General features: G+C 34.3%; 2 protein-coding genes across 2 annotated transcripts; both read left to right on the top strand.

Annotated features, from left to right (window-relative positions):
* Positions 1 to 481: 481 nt before the first annotated feature.
* On the top strand, positions 482 to 5,847 carry LOC148767155 (uncharacterized). The gene is made up of 3 exons (XM_088825388.1): positions 482 to 583; positions 1,262 to 1,933; positions 5,803 to 5,847. The coding sequence occupies exons 1-2, from the start codon at positions 497 to 499 to the stop codon at positions 1,922 to 1,924; spliced, it is 750 nt and encodes a 249-aa protein (XP_088681514.1). The 5' UTR covers positions 482 to 496; the 3' UTR covers positions 1,925 to 1,933; positions 5,803 to 5,847.
* Positions 5,848 to 6,237: 390 nt separating this feature from the next.
* Positions 6,238 to 8,467, top strand: LOC105960926 (UDP-glycosyltransferase 83A1). The gene is made up of 2 exons (XM_012985138.2): positions 6,238 to 6,836; positions 7,359 to 8,467. The coding sequence occupies exons 1-2, from the start codon at positions 6,350 to 6,352 to the stop codon at positions 8,213 to 8,215; spliced, it is 1,344 nt and encodes a 447-aa protein (XP_012840592.2). The 5' UTR covers positions 6,238 to 6,349; the 3' UTR covers positions 8,216 to 8,467.
* Positions 8,468 to 15,994: the final 7,527 nt, after the last annotated feature.

The following is a 15,994-nucleotide window of genomic DNA, read 5'->3' as shown; positions in this document are numbered from 1 at the left end:
CAAGGGTGTGATTGTAATTATCAATACCACATGGACTTTAAAGTTATTTTAGCATACTTCAGAGGTGTAGGTGTAATTTACCCTTTAAAAATATGTAAAAGAAATGAGTGACTGTAATTATTCAAATAAGAAGGGTTTTTCGTAATTTAGCCATACCTCAGGAGGTTGGCAATAATTTGCCCTATAAATATATATATTATTAAATTTTATAAATTTTGTTTGGAAAATATATGATTTTCTTGGAAATTCAAATTGGATTGGCAATTGGAATTTCCATTATTTCACACACACACACACATATATATATATATATATATATATATATATATATATATATATATATATATATATATATACTTTTAATTTCGATAAAAATTATCGAAACAAAAACAAAATCAAAATTAAAAATAATAAACAATAAATAAATAAAACAAAAGCTAGTCATTAAGGTGCAACGGAAGTTAACGCCATCGGTATCCCAGAAAGAATTGCTGCCATGGTTATCGTCAACGTTAAGGACGAAATAGAGGTTTTACCGAAAAGAATCGACGCCGTTGCTATCACCGTTAAAGACGAAATAGAGGTACGTAATTTTCCGAAATTCCAAAGTTTTTTTTTGATGAGTTTTTAGGGTTCTAAAATTTTCGAAACTAGATCGAATTGGAATCGGATGTAGAAAAGTAGTTCCAAAAACAATAGGATTTTGTCGTCGAAAATTCCCTGTCGGAATCAGATTTTGTTGCCCTAATACCCTTGATTTCGTACGATTTCTCCATCAAATACACGTACATCCGATTCGACGAAAAAAAATAATCTTCGTATAGCATGGATACGTGTCTTTTTGTGTATGGTTGAATGATGGATAGTTTACGTTCGTATTTGATGTAGTATCTAATATCACCGTAAGAACTACGAATCCTCTTAAACAAAGAGTTGTACGGTTAAACCTAGGAGTAAAATTCTATTTATTTAGCGGAATATTAAATTATCGAACTAATAATTTAGTAGGTTTTTATCGAGTCGGGACCAGAAGAAACAATTATTTAAGCGATGTTAATAATTTATCGATGTTCTACTGTAATTCTTTGTTTCTTCATTAAACTTCACATTAAAAGGGAAAAAATAATAATAATAATCGAAGAAAAAAAAAATCACTCTTTCACATTAGACGCAACTTTATCGATGCAATGGACACAAAATTAAAATTTGTAATGACTAACTTACTACAAGTGTTAATAAAATCGTTGTTATTTTTTACCAGGATGATATGTCCGAGTCCGAATCCGAGTCCGAATTCGAGTCCGAATCCGAGTCGGAGTCTGAGGATGATATGTCTGAGTCTGAAGATGAGTCCGAATCCGAGTCCGAGTCTGAGGATGATCTGTCTGAGTCTGAAGATGAGTATGAGTATGAATCTGAGTCTCCAGATGAGAATGATGAGTCTGATTTACTTTCCGATGAATCTCTGGCTGCAACAGCACGCGAGCTCGATATAAATCCGGACGAGTACCCTAGAGAAACTTTGGTCGCAGTGTCACGTGGTCGCGGTAGTATAATTCCGGAACAATATCCTTACCTCTTACCGGGCTCTAAGCCGGTGCCTCCAGGGTGGATAGTCGCACATAAAGGCTACCGTGCAATCCCCGGTGATTGGACAGCTTTACCTCCGACCACAGGCCGTGGGGCCCGCGCTGCTGACGTGGCCGTTCCTAGATACGTTGTCCCAGTTCCTAATGTTGATGATGTGCCACGTGCACCCGCCCCGAAGTCTATTCCGCCAGGCTGGAAATCACTTCCGCCAGGCTGGAAGGTTCTTCCGCTTGGCTGGGGTATGGCTTATCGTGAATTTGAGGTTGCGCCTCCCACCTGGCGTCTTATCCCGATCGAGTATCGGGTCGTACCGCCTTCACGGGCACCTCAGTGAGACTTAGGGGTGGGTTCGGTACGGTTGCCAAACATTTGACTCAATACCGTGTACCTACCGTACATTGCGGTATTGAAAAATTTCATACCGTTACCATACCAAAAAGTTCGGTATACCAATGTTCGGCATACCGTTATTTTCGGTACGGTACAATCGGTACGTGGTACTCTACCGTACTTGGTAATGCATCAAAGATTAAAGAACAAATGAGTTAAAAATATACATATATATCCCAATTGAAAATAGTTCTAGTTACTCTTGTATGAGTTGTATTTTATTTTCTAAGAAGGTCCGGTGTATAATCGGAATAATTAACATAATTTGCTTCATTGAAACAAGAACATATACCATAATAATGTAAATGTTGTTTAATGGAACAACTAGATATTTGTTAAGAACTTGATTGTACTTAATAATTATTACATACAATAAATACTTTACCAATGCTATACATACATGTAGGTAAAAAAATAAAATATTCATAAATCATATATAATAAAATTAGTTGGCTATAGGGAACATAAAAGACAATTTAGTAGAACATATATGTTCAATTGCAAAATTCAACTTAGTAGAAAAAAAAAAGAAAAAAAAAACAAACTACCGCTAACTTAAGGGAAAAATAATTGTTGCCATTTATAAGATTCTAAGTAAACAAAATAGAATTACAAAAAATAATATCGAAAAAAACATATTAATCGGATTAAAATGTAAATTGCGGTACTGATACGACCCGCACAAGCTCCAAGACAAAGAATTGGAAGAAGAGAAAGCGAGTGATATTAATGGAGCCGTTCGTGTTGGGATTGAAGAATAAAGGCTTGAATCAGGCCTTTGAAGAGTCGTTGTTGAGGAATTGGAAGAAAAGGAAGAGGAAAATTCGTTGGACAAGTCGAATTCCATGCATCCGAGATTCTCGCCTATTCTGGCAGAGTTTACCATTCGAGTTATAACTCTCGCATCTGAAGTCCAATTGAGCTGATTCAAAATGATTCGGAAAGCTAACTGCAAGATCTACAACTTTCATCTTTTGAGCGAAGAGATATTCGAAGTGGAACAGTGTCGAAATTGAGCTTTAATTGCATGCACGTGCACAGCCCAATGTCGCGAGTTAAGAAGGGTGATCGAGAAGTCGACTTGAAGATCAAGTTACCTAATTTATTTATGCACGTTTTTAATTTAGTATTTATTATGTTTTTATTATTTTAGAGTCTTTTATGGTTAGGATTTGCTTATTTACAAGTTTCATTATTATAATTTAGGTAGGAGTCCTTTTCCTTGTGAAAAAGGAGTCTTTTTAGCACTTATAAATAGGTTGCCAATTTGGCTTATTTTATAAGACGAATTTTAATGCATATTTGAGTATATTGAGAGTTAATTCTCCTTCGCTGTTCTACAGCAAATTTCGGGATTTTACAAGTGGATTCTTGTAACTTTCTTAGCGACATAATATTGGTTTCTGGTTCTTTATAATCACGGGGTCAATATTCCACCTTGATAATAATGGTTTCTAGCTCTTTATAGCTATGGGGTCATTGTTCCTTGCTTCCGCCAAACTTGAATCTTTGTCGCCAATGGATAAACGCTTCCAGGAACTCCAAGATCGGATGGAAGGAATTGTTACCCAACTACAGGAACTACGCAAAGATCAATATGTTCGAGGGCCATACGTACGACGTGATGTTCACCAACCAGTTATACCTTATCCTGATAAAGAGGTAGCTCGTGATGAAAATTTTGGTGTGAACGCTACAAAATCAATGAGGGAGAGTACGGGACGAGGGTCTGGATTCGATAGATCGAGCCGAGGATATTTTGGTCGAGAAAGAGATGACGTAGATCAAAACCGTAGCTCAATGAAATCGATTATACCACCCTTTCAAGGTAAGAGTGATCCCGAGGCGTACATTCAATGGGAAAGAAAGGTTGAACACGTATTCAATTGTGATTACTATTCAGAAAAGAAGAAAGTGAAGCTTGTCATCGAAGCATTCATTGACTATGCAATTAGTTGGTGGGACCAATATGTGTTAACTAGGCGGCGCTGTGGTGAACCACCAATTGATGATTGGGAGTCCATGAAGGCAGTTATGAGAAAAAGGTTCGTTCCTGCCCATTATTATAGGGAATTGAAGATGCAAAAGTTGAGGCAAGTTACTAAGTTAGAAGAAAGGAGTTCATCGAGTTGGAAACCACATAGGAGATCTTCAACGAGCCAAACGAGAGAACCCTTACAAAATCCCAAAGCAGAGAAAATTCTACGAGACAAAGAAGACTATAAGCAATTGAAGAGAATGGGTGATTCTTTATCGCCACTTGAGAAGGAAGATACTCGTCAAGATTTTGAGAAAGAGAACACTCAAACTGATTTGGGAGTTATTGATCCGCTAGTTGAGGTCGAGTCCAAGGGGGAAGAAAATTGCAATCCCGCGCCACCAGTTCTATAAAAAGAAGGTTCGGATTCGAGGGCGAATCCTTTTGAAGAGGTGGAGAATGATATGATCCAGCCATACAATGAAGTTAACACTGAACTAACCGAAGTGCAAACTCCCATTGTGCATTATGAAGAGATGGTGGTGTCGAGGTTTGACGCATTGGGAATCCGAGCTACAAAATATCCATGGTCGTACACATTTCAATGGCTGCAAGATGGTGTGTTCTGCGATGTGGTGCAGCGATGTGTTAGTATGCTGCCAAAGAGGGAGATTGATTATGAAATCGATTTTGTTTGTACTCCTTCTGATATTTGTCCGGATTCGAGGACGAATCCTTTTAAAGAGGGGGAGAATGATACGACCCGCACAAGCTCCAAGACAAAGAATTGGAAGAAGAGAAAGCGAGTGATATTAATGGAGCCGTTCGTGTTGGGATTGAAGAATAAAGGCTTGAATCAGGCCTTTGAAGAGTCGTTGTTGAGGAATTGGAAGAAAAGGAAGAGGAAAATTCGTTGGACAAGTCGAATTCCATGCATCCGAGATTCTCGCCTATTCTGGCAGAGTTTACCATTCGAGTTATAACTCTCGCATCTGAAGTCCAATTGAGCTGATTCAAAATGATTCGGAAAGCTAACTGCAAGATCTACAACTTTCATCTTTTGAGCGAAGAGATATTCGAAGTGGAACAGTGTCGAAATTGAGCTTTAATTGCATGCACGTGCACAGCCCAATGTCGCGAGTTAAGAAGGGTGATCGAGAAGTCGACTTGAAGATCAAGTTACCTAATTTATTTATGCACGTTTTTAATTTAGTATTTATTATGTTTTTATTATTTTAGAGTCTTTTATGGTTAGGATTTGCTTATTTACAAGTTTCATTATTATAATTTAGGTAGGAGTCCTTTTCCTTGTGAAAAATGAGTCTTTTTAGCACTTATAAATAGGTTGCCAATTTGGCTTATTTTATAAGACGAATTTTAATGCATATTTGAGTATATTGAGAGTTAATTCTCCTTCGCTGTTCTACAGCAAATTTCGGGATTTTACAAGTGGATTCTTGTAACTTTCTTAGCGACATAATATTGGTTTCTGGTTCTTTATAATCACGGGGTCAATATTCCACCTTGATAATAATGGTTTCTAGCTCTTTATAGCTATGGGGTCATTGTTCCTTGCTTCCGCCAAACTTGAATCTTTGTTTTTGGGTGTTTTCGATCTTGCTTCCGCGTAGGGTATTGGGTCTCGTAACAAGTTCTACGGGGTTCGTATCAGGTACGGTACGGTATTACCGTGGTATTAGAAATACAATACCAATACCGTACCATATTGTAATGGTACGGTACTAATACCGTACCGTAGACAATGGTAACCGTTCTTTCGGTAATTTTTCGGTAATCCTTGGTTGGTATACCATGGTATATGGTAATCGGTATTTTTTTTCCAGCCCTAGTGAGACTTATAATACACGATTTTAGTGTTGATAGTAACAAGATTTTTTTTTCGGAATAAAATCGGAACCTTCTTCAATTTTACTTATAAAAAATATGGATCTAACCATATATAAATTTTAAAAACTGTAAAGATTCTGTTTTTGCATGCCATTTTACTAATTTATAGATGAAATTATGTATATTTAATTACATAAACTATATTTAAATACAGAGCTCTGGCACAATGGAATAATTTTAGTTCAATTATGAAGGTTGGACTAATCAATCTGACTAGATAATTTTTGTATTTACTTGCCTCAATTATCAATCTGTCAACACCACCAAACATAACATAAATATTTCTTAAAAAATCAGATTAAAATAAAGTATATATTATAATCAATAATGACTCATAATGCAGTGCAAATAATGTGTTTCCAGTTACAATTTTATCACACTGTTTCACACGAGAGAGAGAGAGAGAGAGAGAGAGAGAGAGAGAGAGAGAGAGAGAGAGAGAGAGAGAGAGAGAGAGAGAGAGAGAGAGAGAGCAAAACAACAATGGCGAAAGCTCATGTAATGATGGTACCATTCCCAATGCAAGGCCATGTAATTCCCTTGTTGGAGTTAGCAAAGAGTTTAGCCAAACACGGCACTAAAATCACGTTCGTTAACACGGAAATCATCCACGAACGCATCTTCAATATCGATCGTCACAAACAAGAAGCCTTATTAGAAGATGGGATTCATTTGGTTTCGGTTTCAGATGGATTGGAATCGAACGAGAGGTATATTCCCGGGAAGCTAATGGAGGCGGTGTACAAAGTGATTCCTCAAAAAATCGAGGAATTAATACGAGAAATCGATGCCACGTCCAAAGAAGATAGGATTACTTGTATTATTTATGATCAATCCATTGGTAGCATTCAAAAAGTCGCCGGAGCAATGGGAATCCGATCGGCGGCATTCTTGCCCGCTGCGGCGGCATCGTTGGTGCTGGGATATAACATTCCGAATCTGATTGAGGATGGAATAATTGATGGTGAAGGTAAGTTTCTTATTACCTTTTTTTTTAAATTATTTTTGGATAAATTACAATCAACCCCTAAGGTATGCGGTAATAACTTTAAGGTCCCTGTGATATTGATAATTACTAACACCCTCCTGAAATTAATGGAATGTTCGGTCTTATGTAATCATATAATTTTATTGATTTATAGATGATGTGTTTGGTTGCAATAATAATATTTGAAAACAAGGTGTAAATAGATGCGTCTGTAGTTGCAGGTGTTAGGCCTCGTTTGGTTCATAAGATAAGATTAACCAACGTAAAATTAAATAATTTTATGATACTCAATTGTATTATTGTATCCAATAAGTGACTCTCAATTAGTCGCACTAGAACCATTTTCTCATAATTAATTGCCGGTCGACCCCACAAATTATTGGGCAAGTTGAATTATTTAATTAATCATGTTTAACCTACAACCAAACAAGACTTTATAGGCATACTATAGTATTGACAATTGAGGATTCATATGGTTAAAATGTTGAGATAATTTAACTGCAGGAGCACCATTGAGCAACAAGCCGATCCAATTTTCGCCAACAATGCCGATTATGACCCCATCGGACTTCGTCTGGCACCGCATCAAAATCCCAACCGTCCAAAAACTAATCTTCAATATCATGATCCAAAACAACATCGCAACAAGCTCCGTGGACCGTCTGATCTGCAACTCGATCCACGACCTCGAGTCGGGCGCATTCGCCACCTCGCCACAAATAATCCCAATCGGCCCTCTCCTCGAAAACTCATCATCCTTACAAGGGCATTTTTGTCAAAACGACTCTAACAAGTGCCTAGAATGGCTAGACCGTCACCCGACCCGCTCCGTTATATACGTTGCATTCGGTAGCCTAGCAATGTTCAATAAAGCTCAATTTCAAGAACTGGCCGTCGGGCTCGAAATTACGGAAATGCCCTTCTTGTGGGTCGTTAGGCCCGACAACCGGAACTTCCCGGAAGGTTTCTCGGAGAGAGTTTCGAGCCGAGGGAAGATTGTGGAGTGGGCCCCGCAGCAGAAAATTCTCAGCCATCCTTCGATTGCTTGCTTTGTGAGTCACTGCGGATGGAACTCGACTGTCGAGAGTGTGAGCAATGGCGTTCCGATTCTTTGTTGGCCTTATTTTGCGGATCAATTCATCAACCAGAGCTACATTTGCGATATTTGGAAAATCGGGCTGAAATTTGAAAACGACGACGTCACGTCCGGAGAAATTAAGGACAAGATTCGTCGGCTGATCGAGGATTGCGCGTTTAAGGAGACGGCTTTGTGTCTTAGGGAAAAGATCGAAATTAGTGCAAGAGAAGGTGGGAATTCTTACAATAATCTCAAGAATTTTATCACTTGGATAAAGAATTAATGATATAATTAAATTAATTGTGTGTGTACAATTTAATGTATGTGAATTAATATTTACCAATTGTTGCACGTGGTTTAATTACTAAGGTCCAATTAATGCTGCCATGCCATATAACATGGCATGTAAAAGCAATTACAAACCTGGGCAATCCTGTCTGTTTTTTATTCAGATATCATGTGAAGATTTAATTACTATCTTCCATTGAAATTGAATTCAATTTTTTTTTTATCTTAGTAATTTTTATTTTTATTATTGACTGAGTTTATAGTAAAAAAAATATTAATCTAGTAAATAATTTAGTTTCAAGACTGATTTTTTTTTTTTTTAATATTCTTGTCTACCTGGAAGCAGCTGCATGGATTTCTGCTGCAGACTGAGAAAAGTGAAGGTTTTTTTTTTTGTCTTGAAAAATGGGGACAAAATTTTATATATAAGCCCTTCATGTGATTCATTGAAATGGTGAAAGAATAAAATAAGAATATTCATAATCCTTGTTTACTAGTTCATATATATATATATGGATAAACTAAGATCGGTAAATATTTCTCTTTTTGAATCAATTTTGTAGATACTACACCCGATGAAATACGCATAATGATTATGTACCGTTGATCTATACACATACCAATATGTATGTGTGCTTAGTGGATAGTTAATTATATAGACTTATGGTGTAAAATCACTCGATGTTTTTTATTGAGAAGATAATTAATTGATCAAATTAATTGAAGTCACTAGAATCTTATTGCCAATTACACTAATAAAATTTGCGTAAATTTGACAATCAAGAAATTAAAATACAATATTCAAGAAAGAAAAATGAAATCAAGAAACTCATGATATAACACAAAGATCCCCTATATAAGAAAAAAAAGGGGATTTTTTTTATTAGAAATACTAAATCTACTAATATATATATATATATATATATATATATATATATATATATATATATATATATATATAAACTGTTGCCATGATAACTAATTAATTAATCTCATTATACTAATCAAGAAAATAGAATTAAAGAAAACAAAAAACAGCCTTCTTCATCTTCTTCTTCCTTTTTTTTCTTCAAAAATAAAATAAAAAAAAAAAAATATTTTTTTTTCTGGATTTTTCTCCTTTTCTGCAATTACTATACATCATTCAGATTTTCTTGAGGTTGCGAGCCGTAAAAATCAATCAATTTCTGCAGAACAAGAACCTGAGTTTTCAGTAGCACAATGTAGTCGGCGGTTTCTTGAAAAAGCTGGTCGGGCTTTATCTCTACGTTGTCCGAAGGTACGAGGTTCTTTAGCGCCTCCAGCTTGTCGGAGACAGAGGCGGCGGCGCCGCCGTCAACGTCGCCGGCCCTACGGTGGCGGGTTTCTGGTTTCCCTAGCCTTGTGCTTGAGTTGGATGATTTTCTTCTCACACTCTTCGTGGAGGTCGCCGGAGACGAGATTCTTGGCTTGGAACCCATTTTCTCCGGTGTAGTGACGGTGGTCGGTGGCGGCGGTGGAGGAGGTTACGGAGGTGACGGTATAAGTAACGGATGAAGAGAAATGGCGTTATGGGGAGGGAGGTATATGTACTGAGGGTGATGTGGGGCAGTAATATAGTACCACTAATTTTCTTTGGAATCACGAGAATGCCATTCGGCTAATTGAGGCGCATTTTTAATATTTTATTTATGAAATATACCAATGTGGTCTATTTAATTCAAAATATTAATTAACATGTGACTTTACATTATTATATACTTTGTTCAAAATTTAAATTTTGAATTTCCTATAATGAATTATATAATAAAATTCAATACCCTTTTAATTTCTAGAGAATTTTTAAACTAGGAAATGAGTTATTTCCGAAAAAAAAATTCTCGAGAAAGTATTTCGTAATTCGCCAACTAAAATTATTGCTTTAAATTTTTTGGCATCTTTTGCATCAAACACAACATTTCCGCACATAAAATCTGCGGCATACTAGGTGCTTATATTTTAGGTATATTTCGATTTTTAAAAAATATAAGATTTTGTATTGGAGAATAAGATACACTTGAAAATAATCGATTTCGAACGAAAAATATGATTGTATAATTTGCATTTCAATTCTACATAATTTGACACATTTTTATTGAGACATCCAACTAAAGATCAAACTCAACCCTCCAATCGGTTTATAAAATGTTATATCGGGATTTGAAATCGCAGATTTATACAATTAACCATCCACTAAGCACACATATATAAATAGATGTGTGTTGTTATGTGCAGATCTATAGTTTAAAATCACCCGATGTATTTCACTGGTGTAACATCTACAAAACCCCGAACAACCTCTATTTCCAATGTGAATTTTGTTTTTTTTTTTTAATTCAAGTAAATTATGTATATAAATAAATTGAATTTGAAAGAGAAACAAAACTAACAAAACTGTTTGCAATAATTGTGGAATGAATCGGATGGTCCAGATCATTTAATTGAGATTTAACTAATCACGCCCAAACAATGGGAACAATGGGTCAATTTCGCAATGATAAAAATTGGGCCTACGTGTCAAACTTGTGGTGTGCAGGGGTGTTTTGGTAATTGCAGTCACAAAACGACGCCGCTTTGCGTATCTCACATGAAAATGAAGCTGGTAGCGGGAATGTGGCACAACTTGCGAGAGAGAAAAAGCCTGCCTTCTGTAGTGGCGCATGTGAAGAAGCCGGGGACCCCTTTTCATGCTTTTTCTCAAAAGTACCCCTCTATATTTAATTTATTATTTTTATTACCTTATATATTTGAATTTGGAATGTTAAATGCAAAAAACGAAGATAAATTTATTTGAATTTTTTTTTTTCATCATCTTGTCTCCATCATAATTAATATTCATAAATATTTTTACCCCTCTTATGTTTTTGAATTGTGTATCTCGGATTAATATATTATGTCGTTTTTACGTTGTACCGAATAAAATACAGTAAATAATATATGTCCGTAGATCTACACACATTCACGCACATGTATATTAGTACGTTTATTGAATATATGCACGCATGTGTAGCAAATCGAACAAATCAAGATTGACATAATATATAATCGGACGCCTTGTGTTGTATTATATATATACCCGGCGAAATAGGCAATTTTCCATATGATAGAGCTCCCCTTTAACACTTCTTTTTAAAATATATTTTTTTCTAAAAATATGATGTCGCTCGCTAAAACAAATCTCTTAATTATACTCTATACGCATACACTAGCCTTGTAGATACGTAATTATATGCTACACCTAGTTATTTACACTGCGTTGATTTTAATGTGATTATGTATAGATCTATGGTTGAAATTCACTCAACGTAAACAAACAATGTAACTTCTAACTAGGGGTGAGTTCGGGACGGGATTTCGGGAATTCGGGATTTTCGGGATCGGAATTTCGGGATTCGGGATAGAAATTTTAAATCCCAATCCCGTCCCATACTATTAAATCCCGATAATATCGGTATCCCTAAATATTTCGGGAATTCGGGATTGGGATCGGGAATCCCATAGTTTGCCTAAAACACTAAGAAATATTGTTTTTTTTCCATTAGTGTTATTTTATACACTAAACCAATTTGAATATATATATATATATATATATATATATATATATATATATATATATATATATATATATATATATATATATATATATATATATATATATATATATATATATATATATATATATATATATATATATATATATATATATATATATATATATATATATATATATATATATATATATATATATATATATACATACTATTGTTCTTGCACTATTTAGTTTTACCACAAAACTTGGAACAAATAAAATTTTAAAATTTTAAAAATTTTAAAAATAAGTTGAAACGATATTATATTGTATTTCTCATATATATATATATATATATATATATATATATATATATATATATATATATATATATATATGTGTGTGTGTGTGTGTGTGTGTGGTTTTATTAGTTTTTTTTTTCTTAATTCCTAATTCGGGATTAAAATATCCCAATCGGGATTGAACCAATTCCCGATCCCAATCCCGTATTTGTTTCTAATCCCGATCCCGAATCCCATAATCCCGAATTCCCGAAGTTTTAGTCCCAAATAGTAAAATTCCATTCGGGACGGGACGGGATCCCAAATCCCGATCCCAAAGTCCCAGCCCTACTTCTAACTCCTATCTTGTAAACCCATTATAAATTCAAATTTAGGACATTAAAACAATATACTAAATTCTTGCACATCAAAACAAAAGGTAGGGGCATTTATGACATTTTACCTATAGTTTGGGGGGTGGGGGTGTGAGCCAGTTGTTATGGCGGTTTGGGGGGTGGGGGGTTGTGGCCTCCCAAAAGGGCACATGTGAATGTGAGCATGGGCCAGCAAAGGGGGTCTAAAAATGGAAGAGAGAGACTGCAGAGAGAGAGAGAGAGATTAGTAGAGAGAGAGAGAGAGAGAGAGAGAGAGAGAGAGTGCACATGGAGAGCACATGCAGATGGGAAAAGAGAGTAAGTAGTACCTTAGAGCATGTGACAAAGGTTAGACAGTGAAGCAGCATCAATTGTACACCATGTTCTGCACATTCCCTGCATCCTCTAATCATCCTCTTGCCCTTTCCTTCATCCTTCCTTTCATTCACTACATGAATTCATTATCCACTTAATTCTTTCATTAATTCATTCATTCATTATTACCCATACAATAACAACTTATATATATTGCTATATATATAATTATAAATTGTTGTTATTATTAGTAATTTAGTATACTTGTTTCTTTTTTATTACAAGAGAATGTTTTGGTTGAGTGTATCATCAATTCTTTTATAATTTGACCAAGGGTGGGAATTGGACGAACCGGATAGGAATTGTTACCAAATCAGAATTTTTTGGATCAAATCCGCAGAATTCGATTTTGTTTTTTATTTTTTTTATAAGACACTCTCTAAATTATGATATAAAAATTTGAGCCTGTTCGGCTAAGCTTATTTTAAATAGTTGAAAAGTTGATATGTCTTATTTTTACAATTAATTTTTAATGTGTTTGGATAATGAATTTATAAGCTAGTATAATTCATTATAAGATCTTAAATAAAAGGTGGGGTGAAAGTGACTATTTTCTGAAAAAGATCTTAAGAGCTCTTTAACAACTTGTTTTTGAATTTTTATGATCTTTTTAAGAAAAATTACGAAACACTTTAAAAAAAATTATAAGCTGTTAGACATCTTATAAGTTTTTTTTAACAACTTATAAGCCCAGCCAAACATTCTCTTATCCGATAAGATGATATATTTAATCACAAAAGGTTGGAGTTTTAAACTAAACAAAGACATATTTTATAATGGGATTCAAATCCAAAAATTTAATTACATGTAACTTCTAAAGATTAGGAAAATACAAAAGTAAATTTAAAAAGAAAACCATAGCCTCACCATTTTTTTTATCAACTCTAGTACTAATTAATAATGCAACAAATCACTATCAATAATGTCAAAATAGAGCTAAATCTCTATAAAGTAATAGAATTGAGTGAGATTAGCAAAATTTTATTAATTTAACAAATTATTAGTAATATATTTAATCAAATAATCAATATTTTGCAGCTAGCTATAGCCACCATGGTTCAAAACTTAGTTATGCCACGTGTTTGCATGACTAATGCACGTGGTTGCATTAACACAATTAAATATTAAGAACGTAATCGCAATAGTCAAACTTTGCCCAAAAGTTGTCTTTCCAACTCATTTCTCTCGGATCCACCATTAATTAAGGTTGCCCAATTAATTTCTTGATTCAATATTAAATTGTTAATCCCTTTTCCCATCACATATTGCTATATTATATTACTAAATAAATGTAAGAAAAAATAAATCCTAGATGAGTACTATATATGTACTTCACATAGTACTTCCTAGTTCTAACTCAAAAAATATTGTACTTGATTAAGCCGGTAAACATATGTAGAAATATTTAGTAACCACATTCTAAATACACTTAAGTCTCTATAAATTATTACAGTCGAGATTCTATTAATCTAGTGAAATATTAAACAACTAATAATGTAATACGTTTTACCGAGTCGAGATAGAGAGAAGTTATTATTTAAGTAAGGTTAGATTATATTGTACGATGTAAAAATTTATATCAAGATTACATCTTATGAAACTATATGTATACTAATTTTCTTAGGGATTTCGCTCTCAATCAAATCGCATCATTGACAATTCGTCGATATAAGTGATCACAGGTCGTTGACAGTTTTGATAGTAACTAATATTTTTTTCCCATGCGATGCACAGGATATTATCATTTCAAAATTGATAAAAAAAATAAAATCTATACATGACAATAATAATTGTAATAAAAAAAATAAACAAATTACAAAAATAGGAGATAATGGCCAAAAAATCGGAGCTAGATCTAGGGTATAATATTCGGTCCTTGGTTTAGTAATGGCCAAAGAAAAAGGCTAGATGATTAGGAGCCGAAAAATTATATATCAAATTATTTTAAAAAATTACAAAAATGCCATTAGGATTTTTCGATTGGCCTATCGTTAATTCCTTTTATATATAAGATCAAATATACATAATTATATATATTATTTTAAATGTATGGGGGTGGAATAAGTGATGAAGCAGAGGGATAAGATATGATGAAAGGCAGGCAGAGATAATTGCATATGGGCCGATGTGAAATGACACACACACACACACACAGTAGTTACTCTCTTTTTCGGTTCATCATAAAACGTTATCGTTTTGTTGATCTCCATTGCCAATTTGCATGCATCAATCCCATGTGCTTTTATTTCTTTCACTTTAATTTGCTTTTATATATTCCTTTTGTTTTTAGGTATACACTTGCCCTATTTCATTAGCCATTTTTCCCATCTAGGATTGATTGAGTTTGAGAAGATTCGATTTACGAGCTTGATGAGCTCGTTCGACAAAAAAAAAAAGACTAGGGTTTGATTTCGAGTTTTTTGAGCTCGAGTTCACTTCTGATTGTTTATAAGTTTATGATTCCGCTCGTCAACTTTTCTTTTTTTCCCCCACGCCTAGGGTTAATTGAGTTTGAGAAGAGTAGACTTACGAGTTTGATGAGCTGGTTCCACAGAATTTGGAGTTCGATTTCATTTTTTTTGAGCTCGAGTTTCACGTCTAATTGTTCATAAGTTTAACTCTAAGGACTGCATGTTCTGTGTTTTTAATTTTGCCAAATTCTAACTCGAAAAGATTAAAATCTTGTCTGAAGTCAAAGCGGTAATACCAAAATTGAAACAATATTTGGCATTTCAGATCTACCGAATTTATTTTCGCTTTCTTTTTTTTCCTGAAAAAATCGCTTAGCTGATATATGGAAGTATGAAAATAGTTATACAAATACATTCTTCGAAACATTCAGATTTCTTTCCCCACGCGAATTAGTCCAGTTTTGTTGTTTTCATTTTCTCGGTTTCGTGTTTTTGTTTAAAAAAAATCCAGCTTTTTTCGTATTTTTTTCTCTATACATACAATAACACTCAAAAAAAATTTGAAACACGTGATCTTCTGTCAACTAGAATTTAAAATTTGTGACATCTCCGACAGCCTCTCTCCTCGACCTAGAAAAATCGTCAAGAATTCTAATTTAACCTCGTAACTTCCAGACCAGGTGGTTCTACAAACGAACAGTTTCGGTCACTTTGACGTTGTCTGTTCCCGTATGCCATCACTATTGATGTACGTGTTTGCATAACAATAATATTTTTTCTACAATG

The sequence above is a fragment of the Erythranthe guttata genome, chromosome 11 (assembly GCF_056151865.1).
Source record: "Erythranthe guttata isolate IM_541 chromosome 11, IM_541, whole genome shotgun sequence".
Taxonomy (NCBI): Eukaryota; Viridiplantae; Streptophyta; class Magnoliopsida; order Lamiales; family Phrymaceae; genus Erythranthe; species Erythranthe guttata.
This window is presented reverse-complemented; position numbering and strand designations above follow the sequence as displayed.

What these genes read in the sequence shown, in the direction of transcription:
- LOC148767155 (XM_088825388.1), top strand. Translation starts at nt 497, where the DNA reads ATGGTTATCGTCAACGTTAAGGACGAAATAGAGGTTTTACCGAAAAGA. An exon ending in CCGTTAAAGACGAAATAGAG is followed by an intron (nt 584 to 1,261) that starts GTACGTAATTTT and finishes ATTTTTTACCAG; the next exon opens with GATGATATGTCCGAGTCCGA.
- LOC105960926 (XM_012985138.2), top strand. Translation starts at nt 6,350, where the DNA reads ATGGCGAAAGCTCATGTAATGATGGTACCATTCCCAATGCAAGGCCAT. An exon ending in TGGAATAATTGATGGTGAAG is followed by an intron (nt 6,837 to 7,358) that starts GTAAGTTTCTTA and finishes ATTTAACTGCAG; the next exon opens with GAGCACCATTGAGCAACAAG.